The following is a 14,278-nucleotide window of genomic DNA, read 5'->3' on the forward strand; positions in this document are numbered from 1 at the left end:
TCTCCTATTGCATGTGATCGGCGCTGAAATGTAGATAACAGTAACGTGTTTTTTTTTTAAAAAAACATTCATTTTTGGCCAAGTTATGAGCTATTTTATATATATGCAAATGAGGTTTGAAATGGACAACTGGGCGTTTTTTTTTCGTTATGTCCAACTGGGTGTGTATCATGTTTTTAACTGGGCGTGTTTATGTGTATGACACTGACCAATCAGTGACCAGTCAGTGTCATACACTCCTCTCCATTCATTTACAAGCAGCACATGTGCTGCCACATACACAAGTGTCCTGATAATGAATACACATGAAATCCAGCCTGGACGTCATGTGTATTCAGAATCCTGACACTTCTGACTCTTTTCTCTGAGATTTCAGCAAGCCACTCGTAATCTCGCGAGATTACGGAGGTAAACGAGATTTCGTTTCCCTTGCTGGAAATCTCAGAGAAAAGAGTCAGAAGTGTCAGGATTCTGAATACACATGACGTCCAGGCTGGAGGTCATGTGTATTCATTATCAGGACACTTGTGTATGTGGCTGCACATCGTTCTAGTAAGAACACTATGTGCTGTGTAAATGAATGGAGAGGAGTGTTGACGCTGACTGGTCACTGATTGGTCAGCGTCATACACGTAAACACGCCCAGTTAAAAACACAATACACGCCCAGTTGGACATAACGAAAAAAAAACGCCCAGTTGTCCATTTCAAAGCTCATTTGCATATATATAAAATAGCTCAAAACTTGGCCAAAAATGAACGTTTTAAAAAAAACAAAACGTTACTGTTCTCTACATTGCAGCGCCGATCCCATGCAATAGGAGATAGGGATTTGAGAATCTGGAGACAGAGCCTCTTTAAAAACTCAAACATAAAGAATTGGAAAATATTTATATACTTCTCTAAAAATTATAGTGACAAAAAATGTTTTATCTTGCTTCAATACAATTCATTTGATGTCTGGGTGGGTCAATTGTTATATGTCTGGGCAGTGGCGGACACAGACTGCAAAAGGCCCCTGTGCAGATAATGTGCCAGGGCCCCCCCGCCCCCCCCCCCAATACCGACAAAGTTACCTAAACATATATATGCATATAAAAATAAACCTTACTAATAAAAATTATGAAGGAAGATTTATATTGTACATTTTATTACCAGTTTAGAACACAAGTAACACATTTTTTTCCGGGTTAAATTCTTATCTAAACTAAGTCCCTAAATGTGGGCAAAGAAAATGAAAAACCTATACTCACCTCCTCCGGCGCCTCCGTTCCCCCTCCGCAGCCCCTATCCCTTTCTGTGTTTACAAAGCTGCTGTGGTGACGCGCGGTCGATGGCACATGACCGCTGCAGCCAATCAATGCCCTCAACAGCGATTTGCTGTGGAACTACTGTCCTCAGCAGCACACCAATGAGGAGTTATTGGCAGCAGCGGTCACGTGCCATCGGCAGCGCGTCACCAGTGCAGCCTTGTACACTTGTAACACAGACCGAGACAGGAGGATGGGGGCTGCGGCGGGTGAACGGAGGCGAGGGAGGAGGTGAGTATAGTTTTTTTATTTTCTTTGCCCACATTTTCTTTGCCCAGCTACTGTCCACGGGGGGCCCGCTGATGGGCTCGCAGCTACTGTCCACGGGCCTCTGTCTCAGTCCTCAGCATCGCGCAGCTGAGAACTGAGTCGGCCAGCAGAGGAACGGGCCCCCTTCCCACGCGGGGCCCTTGTGCAGCTGCACCGGCTGCACATGCGGTATGTCCGCCCCTGTGTCTGGGGATTTTGAGAGATAAAAACAATTTTTTGCCTTTCGGTCCATGCAGACAGTGCTGCCTAGAGGTTATCCCCAGCAATGTCAGTGGAACAGCGAGTGACATCATTGTGCTGAGCAGAGTGACATCATCAGTCTCAGTCCTGTAGCCCAACTCATTGACTTCCGGATATAATATACTTATCTGACATTTTCTCATTGTTCTATCTTTTAGCATGTGGAGGAACTTTACATATGGAGAACGGAGCATTTAACAGTCCCAATTATCCAGACATTTATCCACCAAATACGGAGTGTGTTTGGAACATTCTCAGCTCTCCTGGCAACCGGCTCATGCTGACTTTCATGTAAACCTCTTCTCGCTTCAAATTGTTTTCATTTTATCGGCCTTTCAGGAAGGAAATGTAGCATCTGGCAGGAGAACTATCAGACACATATTTCAGAGTACGACATATCCTGGAAATATAAACCACCAGAGCGTAGTATTATTAACATTGTTAAATTATTTTCTGAATATATTTTAGTTCTTTCGTTCATTATTGCTCTAATTTCTTAAAATAAGAGTAGGTTTTAAACACATTGACCCACATATACTAAGGCTAACGTTCTTTTACTCGCGGCTAAGCGATGGAGGCTGCTGGAGTGCTTTGCATCAAATTTATTAAAAGATCTTGAAGTATCTGGCAGTATGGAAATGAGATCTACGTCTTCCATAAGACGTAGTTTTTTGCCAAAATTAGTGCCATTTCTAGGTAAAAAATGTAGCCCAAACCTTGTCTACCCTAGAGACCACACTCAGTTTTCTCATTAATTTCTAATGAGATTAGTCCGGTATTTTAGCCGCGCAGTAGACTCCAAAACCTGGCGTAAACTGTGGGCCATTGATGGCAAAGTGCAAACCACCACAACCCCTTCACTGTCAGGATCTCCTTTATCAGAATGCCCCTTTATCAGGACTCCAATAATAGGGCTTTCATTTCTTGTCATACTCTCTGATCTGTGGTTACAAGGGTTTGTTTAGGTGAATCTCATCAGAAGACCCTGAAGACATCCGGTGCATGTTGAAAAACTTTGTAAACAAATTGATATACTCTTGGGGAACTTCAAGGGCAATGACACTGTAGTCATCTTCTGATATGCTGCAGTCACTTGTCAGAAAATGTTGTTATTATCGGAGGTCAGAAAGCTCGGAGACTCGCCATCTATAGTCCCAGGAGGATAGGAGAAAAACATTGAGGAGATAAACCCTTACGAGCTGAGACAGACTAGAGTCGAGAGGATCCTCCAGTCGGCCCAGGCTCTTGACACAATAATAGGCCCCAAAGGTCCAGCAGAAGACAATCTTGGTTTTGGCTGACTTTGTTGTCGATCATTTCACACAAGGGTCTTAGATATGTAAAAGTGGACATGTACATGTTCTGTATAGGTGAAGGGAGGGTCCTCAGAATAATTTCCTCTGGTGGGCCCAAGGGTCCACAGTCCGACACAGGTTATGAGAAAAATAATAATAGTAATGAGTTGTTTCATGGGTGTACTCTACCCTAAAAAATTATGAGAATTATTACTACTAGTAGATCTTTGAATTTGGGGTTTACTCACTTTTATAATAGTGAACCAGAACTTTTTCAGTCACATTTTTTCATTCAATAGCAGAAGTCTTGCAATGTTCTAATGGGCTATTCCATTTTCTAAACTTTGTCAGCCCAATTGTTCAATCCTTCACACACCAAACCCTGGTTCTTTCTTACTAAATTTTCTTGTGGTGTCACAGGTTCCTAATATTCTCCATTGAAATTCGACTTCTCGTATTACATAACCCAATAAACCAGCTGCCTCTAATGCATCATTCACAATGTGTCATGTTCTGTGTACTGTTTTATTCTTCTGTAATCTTCCTGTTTTCCGCTGTCCTCAGGCCATTCTCACTTCAGATGAGTGACAACTGTTCAAGTGATTATGTGGAAATTAGAGAAGGAAATGCCACGGGTACATTCTTAGGACGTTTCTGTGGCGATAGATTGCCAAGTAATGTTACGTCCATCATTGGTCATATACTTTGGGTAAAGTTTGTGTCGGATGGTTCTGTCGGTGGTTCTGGGTTTCAAGCCACGTTCTCTCACTGTAAGTATATAAATCAAATTCACTTCTTTTCTGAAAATACACTAGAAAAATGTAAATAGGATAAAAATTTTGGATAAGAGATAATAATTGTAAACCAACGATGTCCAAAATAAACCAGAAATGTATCATTGAAACTGGATTACAGGAGATGCCGACAGTAAATATCTGGCTTTAAGTGTCTGACCTGGTGTAATGTTTTCCAAAAATAACCAGGGAAATAGAAACGTAGATATAATGGGTGCATAGGTAACAGTGGCACCCAGGCCTGAGAGAACGGAAAGGCCTCTCTGCCACATAAGACCATTATCATAAATGTTACCTGTTGGGTTGGGGCCCTGCATCAGATTTTGCATTGGGGCTCAGGAGCTTCAAGTAACACCTCTGCAGGGTAAGGCCCACAAATTGTTATTCACATGTAACACTCTCTTTTCCTGTAGATCTTGCCCCCGTCAAATTAGAATATGTAAAACAGTCCCATAAGTTATCATTAACGTTCTCACCATTAACTAAACCGTTAACCACAGGCTCAGCCTGGAAAAATAATTTTCCACATCTGGAGCTCCACAGGTGGAAGATGAGGGTATTTAATAAACCGTACCTACCCCACAAGATGTTCCCAGCCCAACTGCTCCAACTCAGGGCTTTTTGGGCAAGTGAATACCCATAGCATCTTATCATATCTCCAGCTTTCATTTTTCCTTTGTAAGTTAGAAATTTTATTTTGTCTTCAAATGTTTTTTTTTCCATGAGGCCCATTGTTTTTTATTTATAGAGGACCTGTTACCTCTCTTGACATGTCTGATTTAGTTAATGCTTGTATTCTCCCTATTATAACAATTATGGAGCAGCTTTTTTAAAACTTGACGTTGTGCCGTTCCTCTGTTATTCCTCCTACTAATTTATAATTAAATTGACAACAGTTGGGGGTGTGTTCCTACACAGACTGACACTGTCCAATCAGTGCTGACAGAGAGAGACTGTGTAGGGACACATCTCTTTGACAAGGGGAATGGTAACATCCAGTTGGCAATTTATTTATAATTTTCTAGGAGGAATAACAGAGGCACGGCACAGCATAGAGTTCTAAGAGAAGGTGCTTCAGAATTGTTTTTACATGGGAATTACAAGCATTTACTAAAACAGACATGTCAGGAAACTGACCGGTCATCTTTACGGCCAATTTCTAAAGACCTCTTTAGAGAAACATTCACTATAATAGAAGTGACCTCTTCAGAGAAACATTCACTATAATAGAAGTGGTCTTCATCCTGTAGCTTGTCGATGAAATCATTGTGGGTCACTGATTGGTTGAGGGGTCTTTCTATACACTTCTCTTTACCTGTATGATAGTAGGGACCTCCAGGTGGAGTAGAGAGTCCAGCCAGTGTAGCTGTCCTTCCTCCTCGAGCATTTCCTCCATCTTCCTACACCTACAATGGCCCACGTTTACTACATAGTTACATAGTTACATAGTTTGTACGGTTGAAAAAAGACACATGTCCATCAAGTTCAACCAAGGGAAGGGAAGGGGGAAGTAAAAAATTTCTACACATAGCAGTTAATATTTTTTTGGTCTAGGAAATTATCTAAGCCTTTTTTAAAGCCATCTACTGTCCCTGCTGTGACGGCTCCTGCGGTGACTATTCCATAGATTCACAGTTCTCACAGTAAAGAAGGCTTGTCGCCTCTGCAGGTTGAACCTTTTTTTCTCCAGACGGAGGGAGTGCCCCCTTGTTTTTTGAGGGGGTTTTACATGGAACAGGATTTCACCATATTTTTTGTATGCGCCATTCATATATTTATATAAGTTAATCATGTCCCCCCTTAGTCGTCTTTTCTCAAGGCTAAATAGGTTTAGTTCTTTTAATCTTTCCTCATAACTTAGATACTCCATGCCCCTTATTAGCTTCATTGCTCTTCTTTGTATTTTTTCCAACTCCAGGGCATCCTTTCTATGAACTGGAGCCCAGAACTGGACTGCATATTCTAGATGAGGCCTCACTAATGCTTTGTAAAGTGGTAATATTACCTCCCTGTCCCGCGAGTCCATGCCTCTTTTGATACACGACAATATTTTGCTGGCCTTTGAAGCAGCTGATTGACACTGCATGCTGAAATTTAGTTTATGATTTACAAGTACACCCAGATCCTTCTCAACAATTGACTCCCCCAGTGTAGCTCCCCCTAGGACATATGATGCATGCAGGTTGTTGGTACCCAGATGCATAACTTTACATTTATCTACATTAAACTTCATTTGCCAAGTGGACGCCCAAACACTTAGTTTGTTTAAATCTGCCTGCAATTCACAAACATCTTCCATAGTCTGAACTATATTACATAGCTTGGTGTCATCTGCAAAAATAGAAATAGTGCTATTAATCCCATCCTCTATATCATTAATAAATAAGTTGAATAATAGTGGTCCCAGCACTGCACCCTGGGGTACACCACTTATTACAGGGGACCATTCAGAGTAGGAATCATTGACCACAACTCTCTGGATACAGTCCTTGAGCCAATTCTCAATCCAATTACAAACTATACTTTCTAAACCTATAGTCCTTAATTTACCCATTAGATGTCTATGAGGGACAGTGTCAAATGCCTTTGCAAAGTCCAAAAACACTATATCCACAGCGGCCCCTCGGTCTAGACTTCTGCTTACCTCTTCATAAAAACAAATCAGGTTGGTTTGACAGCTTCTGTCCTTTGTAAAACCATGCTGGCTGTCACTTATAATACTATTTATTGTCACATAATTCTGTATATAGTCCCTCAATAGCCCCTCAAACATTTTCCCCACAATTGATGTTAAGCTTACTGGTCTATAATTACCCGGCGAAGACCTAGTGCCCTTTTTGAAAATAGGCACCACATTTGCCCTGCGCCAGTCCCTTGGCACTATACCACTCATGAGAGACTCTCTAAATATTATGAAGAGGGGGACAGAAATAACTGAACTAAGCTCTTTAAGAACTCTAGGGTGTAACCCATCTGGTCCCGGGGCCTTGTGGACATTTATTTTATTTAATTTAGCTTGGACCATATCTACATTCATCCAATTCAGTATATCAACTGATATATTAACAGCACTGGCACCGGCTACATCAGCTGCTCCTTCTTCTGTTGTATATACAGAGCGGAAGAACCCATTTAGTAACTCTGCCTTCTCTTGATCCCCTGTCACCAACTCCCCATTACCATTATCTAGGGGTCCTACATGTTCAGACCTTGGCTTTTTTGCACTTATATGCTTGAAGAATTTTTTAGGATTTGTTTTACTATCCTTGGCCACCTGCCTTTCATTTTGTATTTTTGCTGATTTTATTACATTTTTACAGATTTTATTAAGCTCTTTATATTTTACAAAGGCTACAGCTGTACCCTCAGATTTGTATTTTTTAAATGCCCTTTTTTTGTCATGTATTGCCCCTTTCACAGAAGGTGTAAGCCATGTGGGGTTTAATTTTAGTCGTTTATACTTGTTACCTGTAGGAATACATTTTGCACTATAATTACCCAAGGTAGATTTGAAAATCTCCCATTTATCATTTGTCCCATTATTTGACATTAGTTCTTCCCAGTCTATATCCTGAATTGCAGCCCTCATCCTGGGGAAATTGGCTTTCTTAAAATTAAATGTTTTTGCCCTCCCAGCCTGCATTTGTTTTTTACAGTATAGGTAAAATGTAACTATATTATGATCACTGTTACCGAGGTTTTCACGAACATTGACATTCCCAACAAGCTCTGCATTATTAGAAATGACCAGATCCAACAGAGCTTCACCTCTAGTCGGGTCTTCCACAAACTGGCCCATAAAATTTTCCTGTAACAGGTTGAGGAAATGTCTCCCCTTTGCAGTTGAAGCCGAACCATGACACCAATTAATATCCCGGAAATTAAAATCTCCCATTATCACTACAGTACCCGCCTGTGCAGCCCGCTCCATCTGTTTATATATTTGACCTTCCATCTCCTCAGTTATATTGGGGGGTCTATAGATTACACCAAAAGTAATTTTTTCAGTGTTTACTTCCCTTTGTAATTCCACCCACAAGGTTTCAACCTCCTTACAGTATTCACCCTCTAATGTCTCATTTACACTCACCTTCATATCGCTTCTCACATACAGACATACACCACCACCTTTCCTATTTGCCCTGTCTTTCCGAAACAGTGTAAAACCCTGTAGATTTACAGCCCAGTCATGTGAAGAGTCCAGCCATGTTTCAGCAACACCAACTATATCTATATTTTCTTCCAGTACCAAGGCCTCCAGCTCCCCCATTTTGCTTGCTAGACTTCTGGCATTTGTGAACATACACTTTAACTTGCCTTTAACTGTTTCAATTTCACTATCAGAAATGTGATTATTTGACATTTGGGCCTTTTTATTTTCACTGCTGTTTTGTAACGAAAGGATCTCCTTATCTTGTTGCATAGTCCTCTCCCCACAGTCTGTCTCTCCCCCCACCAATATAGTCTGACCCCTCTCTAACCTGACTACCCCTTTATTTCCTACATTGGCCTCCCTCCTCAGCCCTAGTTTAAATACTCCGCCACCCCAGCTAGAATTCTCTCCCCCAGCACAGCGGACCCCCTTCCATTTAGGTGCAAATCATCTGCAGAATACAGTTTGTACCCCAATGAAAAGTCAGCCCAGTGCTCTAGGAACCCAAATCCTTCTCCTCTACACCAAGACTTAAGCCATGCATTTAACTCCCTAAGCTCCCGCTGTCTTTCCTGTGATGCGCATGGCACAGGCAGTATTCCTGAGAATACAACCTTGGAGGTCCTTCCCTTCAGCTTGTAGCCTAGTTCTTTAAAATTATTCTTAAGGCTCCTCCACCTACCATTTATTCTGTCATTGGTACCGACATGGACCACAACAGCTGGATCATCACCAGCCCCTCCCAGCAATTTGTCCACCCGTTCCACCACATGCCGAACCCTGGCACCAGGGAGACAGCAAACCATTCGGTTGAGGTGGTCTTGGCGACAAATTATTCTATCCGTCTTCCTGATTATAGAATCCCCTACAACTATCAATTGTCTTGGCTTACCTGCATTACCATCCCGCCGACTACTAGCTGGGCTGTTCTCCCGGCTGTTAGGGAGATCAGTATCCACTAGGGCTGCCATTTCTGAGACTGACACCCTCGCATCATCACCCAACCTGGCAATTTTGCTTGGAATGCCAGAAACCGGATCGGCCTTCCTTGTCTTTGACCCCTTTCTACTGCCCCTAACTACATTAACCCAGCTACTTACCTGATCCTGCTCACCCATGTCTTCACTCTCCAGTTCTAACCCACTAACTGCATGCTCTGTGAGCAGCAAGCTCCGCTCAAAATTGTCTATCTTCCTCAGTGTTGCATTCTGCTCCTCCAGATCTCTAATGCGAGCTTCCAGGTGAACAACATGCTCACATCTGCCACAGAGATATTCACCCTGGAACTCCGGCTCCAGTCATGTATACATATGGCAAACTGTGCACTGAAGAAAACCTCCAATCTTGCTATCCATTATCCAAGTTATACCAAAACAGCGAACAATTGTCAAAGTAAAAGAAAAGAAGAGTACTTACTGGGGCTTCAACTCCTCTTTTCACCTCCGGTTTTAGAACTCCACTTAGTTCACAAGCTACTTAAACCACCAAGCTCAGAAAGAGCAAGCTCAAAATGAGGTCTGCTGACTAATTTATACCACCTGTGTCCAGTTAACCCCTTCCCCCTCGTCAGCTGCTCAGCTGGAACGAATCTGCAAGGGAAAAAAAAAAAAAAATGTACTAATTTTTTTTTTTAAATTGTGTGAGTTTTTGCTATCTTTTATTTGCTAGCAATCAAAACAGATATACAGCAACACAATACAGAAGTACAGCAACACAATCCGGTTTTAGAACTCCACTTAGTTCACAAGCCACTTAAACCACCAAGCTCAGAAAGACTGGCGTATCCTACTACTAGCCGAGGAGAGAATGAACCTTCGGACCATATTTTATCCCAACATGGTGTGGTTTCCAATCACCTTCCAGAGTTGAATGTTTCGAACATCTCCTGCTAAGTACATGTGGTCATCATGATAATTATTATTCATCAAGTTAAAAGGGGTTGTACAGGATTAGAAAAATCTGTATTCTTTTATAAACAGTGCCCCACCTGCCCATGGGCTGTGTCTGGTAGTGCAACTCAGCTCCTTTGAAGTGAATGGGGCTTAGTTGCAATACCATTAACAACCTGTGAACAGGTGTAGCGCTGTTTTGGGTTGCAAGCAGCCTTGTTTTTCTAATTCTGTAAACTGTCGCATGCTTGTCTTTCCATTCTGTTCTATGGGAGGTATGGAAACAGTGGAGCAAGCGTGCTCGGTTGTTTCTGTATCTGCCATAGTGAATGTAAAGAGACGTGGCCACCTCACCAGATGTGACCAGGATTGGGTGACCCCCATACTGGAGATAGATGCAGGTCCCTGGGCTGGCACCAGCATTTATAAGACATTTATGGCATAACCTGTGAATGCCATAAATATCTAATATGAGAATACCCCTTTAATAAAATGTATTACTACAAACCTACTGTATGAAGTGCATGTAGTTTCTGAGACATTTAATCAATATGAATTCAATACCTTTAGTATTCGGGAACAAAATAGAAGGAACCTATGGGCAAATTGCATCTCCGCTGTGGCCCAGGCAGTACCCACACCAGTCGAACTACATCTGGAAAGTCAATGTGGAATCAGGTCACATCATTGAGATTAGAATTCTGGAGATAGACATTGAAGATCACGCAAGCTGCAGCTACGACAAACTGCGGGTACGTTTCTAATAAATTCCTAGAATTTTATTATAAGACTTTTGATTTTAAGGCTGGGTTTACACACCCTATTTACGGTCGTAATTCAGGCGTTTTAGCCCCGAATTACGTCCGAAAATACGGCTCCAAAGCTTCGGCACATATCTGCCCATTTATTTGAATGGGTCTTACGATGTTCTGTGCCGACGGTCATTTTTTTTACGCGCCGCTGTCAAAAGACGGCGCGTAAAAAAGACGCCCGCGTCAAAGAAGTGCCTGTCCCTTCTTGAGACGTAATTGGAGCCGTTTTCCATTGACTCCATGGAAAAACAGCTCCAATTACGTCCGTAATGGACGCAGCGAAAAGTGCCTGCACATGCCATTACGGCTGAAATTACGGAGCTGTTTTCTCCTGAAAACAGCTCCGTAATTTCAGCCGTAACTGAGGCTGCCGTGTGAACATACCCTAATAGTTATTTCAAAAAATATTTTTGATTTTAATTTTTATTAAGGTAGTTTATTAACTCTTAGCACTAAATCAGTGTTTGATCTGGATCAATCAATCTGATCGCTTCGAATGGATAATGTCAAGTGGTATTTTACAGTTTATGGCCTCACAAAAGGAATGTACTTGCGGAGATCAAACTAGTACGGAGCCTTTAAAGCAATGCCCCATGTGAAAAAGATGTGTTTCTGGTATGGCTGATAACCCGAATCATGTTCCAAGGCTCTTAAAAGGGTTAGCCATTGACTTTTTTTCCCCTTGTGGACATAAATGGTACTGCACTTTTCCATTTTAACCCAGTATAATTTGTACCATATTTGATGTAATAGGGATCATTTAAAAACATTAGTGTGAGCATGAGAAGTGGTGTTAATCTTGGGAATCGGTGTGCAAAACAGTTTATGACTATTTTTATGTAATGTGTCCAATGAGTTTTCCTACGGCCCTCCAGTGCCTTGGGTTTATTGACAAAACATGACCACCCACGGGGCATATGACAATGTTTTGTCTGATTTTTAATGCAATTAACAAAACATAAAACATGTGTGAGGGTGTAAATAGTCCTAAAGGCAGGCCAATTGAAGTAAGCAAATGCCCAAATCTGGTATAAACCGTGCCCCAAAGCACTTTGGGTAGTAGCATGCTGGTACTGCTTTTATCTAGTGACATAGATGTTTTTAGTACATATGTTTGTTCTTATTTTTATGTAAAGTTTTGGAATTTTTATTTGTGCAGATATTTGATGGACCTGACATTAACTTTCATATAATCGGCACATATTGTGGGGTTGCCCCTCCTCCGTCCCTCTTCTCCTATGGCGGCGCAGTAACTATTCAGTTCCTAAGTGACACCAGTATCAGCAAAGGGGGGTTTCTGCTGGAATGGACTGCAATCAATGCATCACCTGAACCAGTACCTACCATATCTCCAGGTATGAATCGTACGCCCTGTAAACATTAAGCAATGCAGTAATGAACATTTTTGATCGATCTGAATAATTTGTGGGCGAAATTAATATGCAAACGATTGTTCCTAAAAAACAGATATCAGGCAAAAAAATTAATGAAAAGTTTTTTCGGTTGCGTTTTTATGGCGTTCACTGTGCGGTACAAACGACATGTTAACTTTATTATGTGGGTCAATACGATTACGGCGATAACAAATATATAGAGTTTTTTATGGTTTTCTACTCTTACAAGGTAAAATTTAGAAAATTAAAATTAGCTGTTTCACCATATTTTGTTTATATATTAAAAATACTTTTTTTTAACATTTTATATTAGTACTTGAACCAGCGATTAGGACTTGAACCAGCGATCATTACTAAGCTATTGCAGTATATCGAGATTCTTACAGGATCCTATTAAGCCCTTAATATGAGTACAAAGATGGCAGACTTGGTTGTCTTCACTAGGCCCCCAGGCTCTCATGACAACCATCAACACTCCGCGATCGTGTGCTGGAAGGGCGATAAAACGTCAGGGGGCACCCCGTTTCTGACGGCTTAGATGCCGCAGTCGCTATTAACCGCGACATCTAAGGGGGTTAAATGAGTGAGGTCACGTTACACTGAAGTGTTGGCTGCACTCGTTCTATGGAGCAGGCTTACCACGTGAGCCCGCTCCATACTCCCCTACCTCCGCTGTTTATATACGGCGTATACATTATTTGTTTTAAATATGCTGTAGGCAGGGGCATGGCTACAGGGGATCGAGAGGTAGCAATTACATCTGGACTCTGATGCCTAAGGGGGCGCAATGGCCTCACAGCCCCATATGAAGACACCAGGATTATAAATGGCACGTGGTAGGCGGAGGTCCCGGTTTACGGTTTTGCATTGGAACACAGGAGCTTCACGTTACCCCCTCTGGCTGTAGGCTAGGGACAGGCAATGTGTTGTGAACCAATATCTTACATACACGAATAAAAACAATTGAAATTCCCAAAAACATTATTGGGGTCAGTGTTGTGCCATCCATGGGGCATGGGGGGGATCTTCCCCTCAGGTGGCCACCTTCCATGACTGTGGGGACAGCATAGTAACAAACAGACATTTCACCTTTGCAATTTCCAATAAAAATTTGGTACTGAAGTCGCCATATCATTTTCCAGAGTCAAAAAGGCTAGAGGAGCCCCTGACCCGGGAACATGAAGTCTGGTCATTTACCCATTTGTTATCACCTTACTATCACAGGTGCATGTGGTGGAGCTTTACAGACTGGAGAAACCCCATTATTTCTCTTCTCCCCTGGATGGCCAAATATGTACGCTCCAAGGATTGAGTGCACCTGGGTGATCCGATCCCCTGAGTCCACGGTGGAGCTGAACCTCCTGTCAGTGGATATTGAAGCCCAGCCCACATGTGGTAATGACAAGCTTGTCATCAGAGACGGTAAGGGAGCCATTATTTTCCTGTCATTTATGCAAACAAAATCGCAGTATAAATAGTATTTTAATGAACCTTATGCTCCCCTCTTCATCTGTATTCTGTCCCAATTCACTTTAGCTCGTCTATCCATGACGCCTTGTTTTCCTTCTTCCTGCTGCCTTTGTTTGTGAGTTCAAACCCCCTGTTATTCCACTTCAATATAATGTATAGAATTTAACAAGGTGTAAAAATAAATAAACCTATTGTCTTTACAAAATAAATTATAAACTAAATAGTAAATAAATAAGAATAAAATATAAAAATATAAAAATATATACATGTATACAGGCTTGAGAAAGGTCCTGGACACGTGGACTGAAATGTTGCACATGAGCTAATAAAGTCCAAACGTTCTTCACTTATCTTTTTCGAGTGTGGCCTATTTTCTTATGATGTCGGAGAAAATGCCGCAGCAACCACACAAATAATTATAAGTATGCAGAAAGCTTTTAAGCTCCCTCTAGTGGTGACTGTAGGTAACGAGAAAGTTATTTTTTAAATTGATATATATGTAGGGGATTTGAATTCACAAAACAAAGCTCCAGCCGCTATGAAGATATATTAATAAAATAATCAGCACAGAATTTTGGACCTAAAAATGACATGGTGTTAAAAGACAGAGATTCACTCCAAGGGCATTAGGCAGAGCATTGTAGACATGAAC

General features: G+C 41.6%; 1 protein-coding gene across 1 annotated transcript in view; it reads left to right on the forward strand.

The window, feature by feature from the left end:
• The window catches only part of CUBN (cubilin), a 190,371-nt gene that overhangs the window by 121,655 nt on the left and 54,438 nt on the right, over nucleotides 1-14,278 (forward strand). The window contains exons 36-40 of the mRNA XM_075828736.1: nucleotides 1,978-2,110; nucleotides 3,679-3,884; nucleotides 10,521-10,702; nucleotides 11,922-12,117; nucleotides 13,381-13,578. Coding sequence (XP_075684851.1) covers nucleotides 1,978-2,110; nucleotides 3,679-3,884; nucleotides 10,521-10,702; nucleotides 11,922-12,117; nucleotides 13,381-13,578 — 915 coding nt within the window. The remainder of the gene's footprint in view (nucleotides 1-1,977; nucleotides 2,111-3,678; nucleotides 3,885-10,520; nucleotides 10,703-11,921; nucleotides 12,118-13,380; nucleotides 13,579-14,278) is intronic.

The sequence above is a fragment of the Rhinoderma darwinii genome, chromosome 5, assembly GCF_050947455.1.
Source record: "Rhinoderma darwinii isolate aRhiDar2 chromosome 5, aRhiDar2.hap1, whole genome shotgun sequence".
Lineage (NCBI taxonomy): Eukaryota > Metazoa > Chordata > Amphibia > Anura > Rhinodermatidae > Rhinoderma > Rhinoderma darwinii.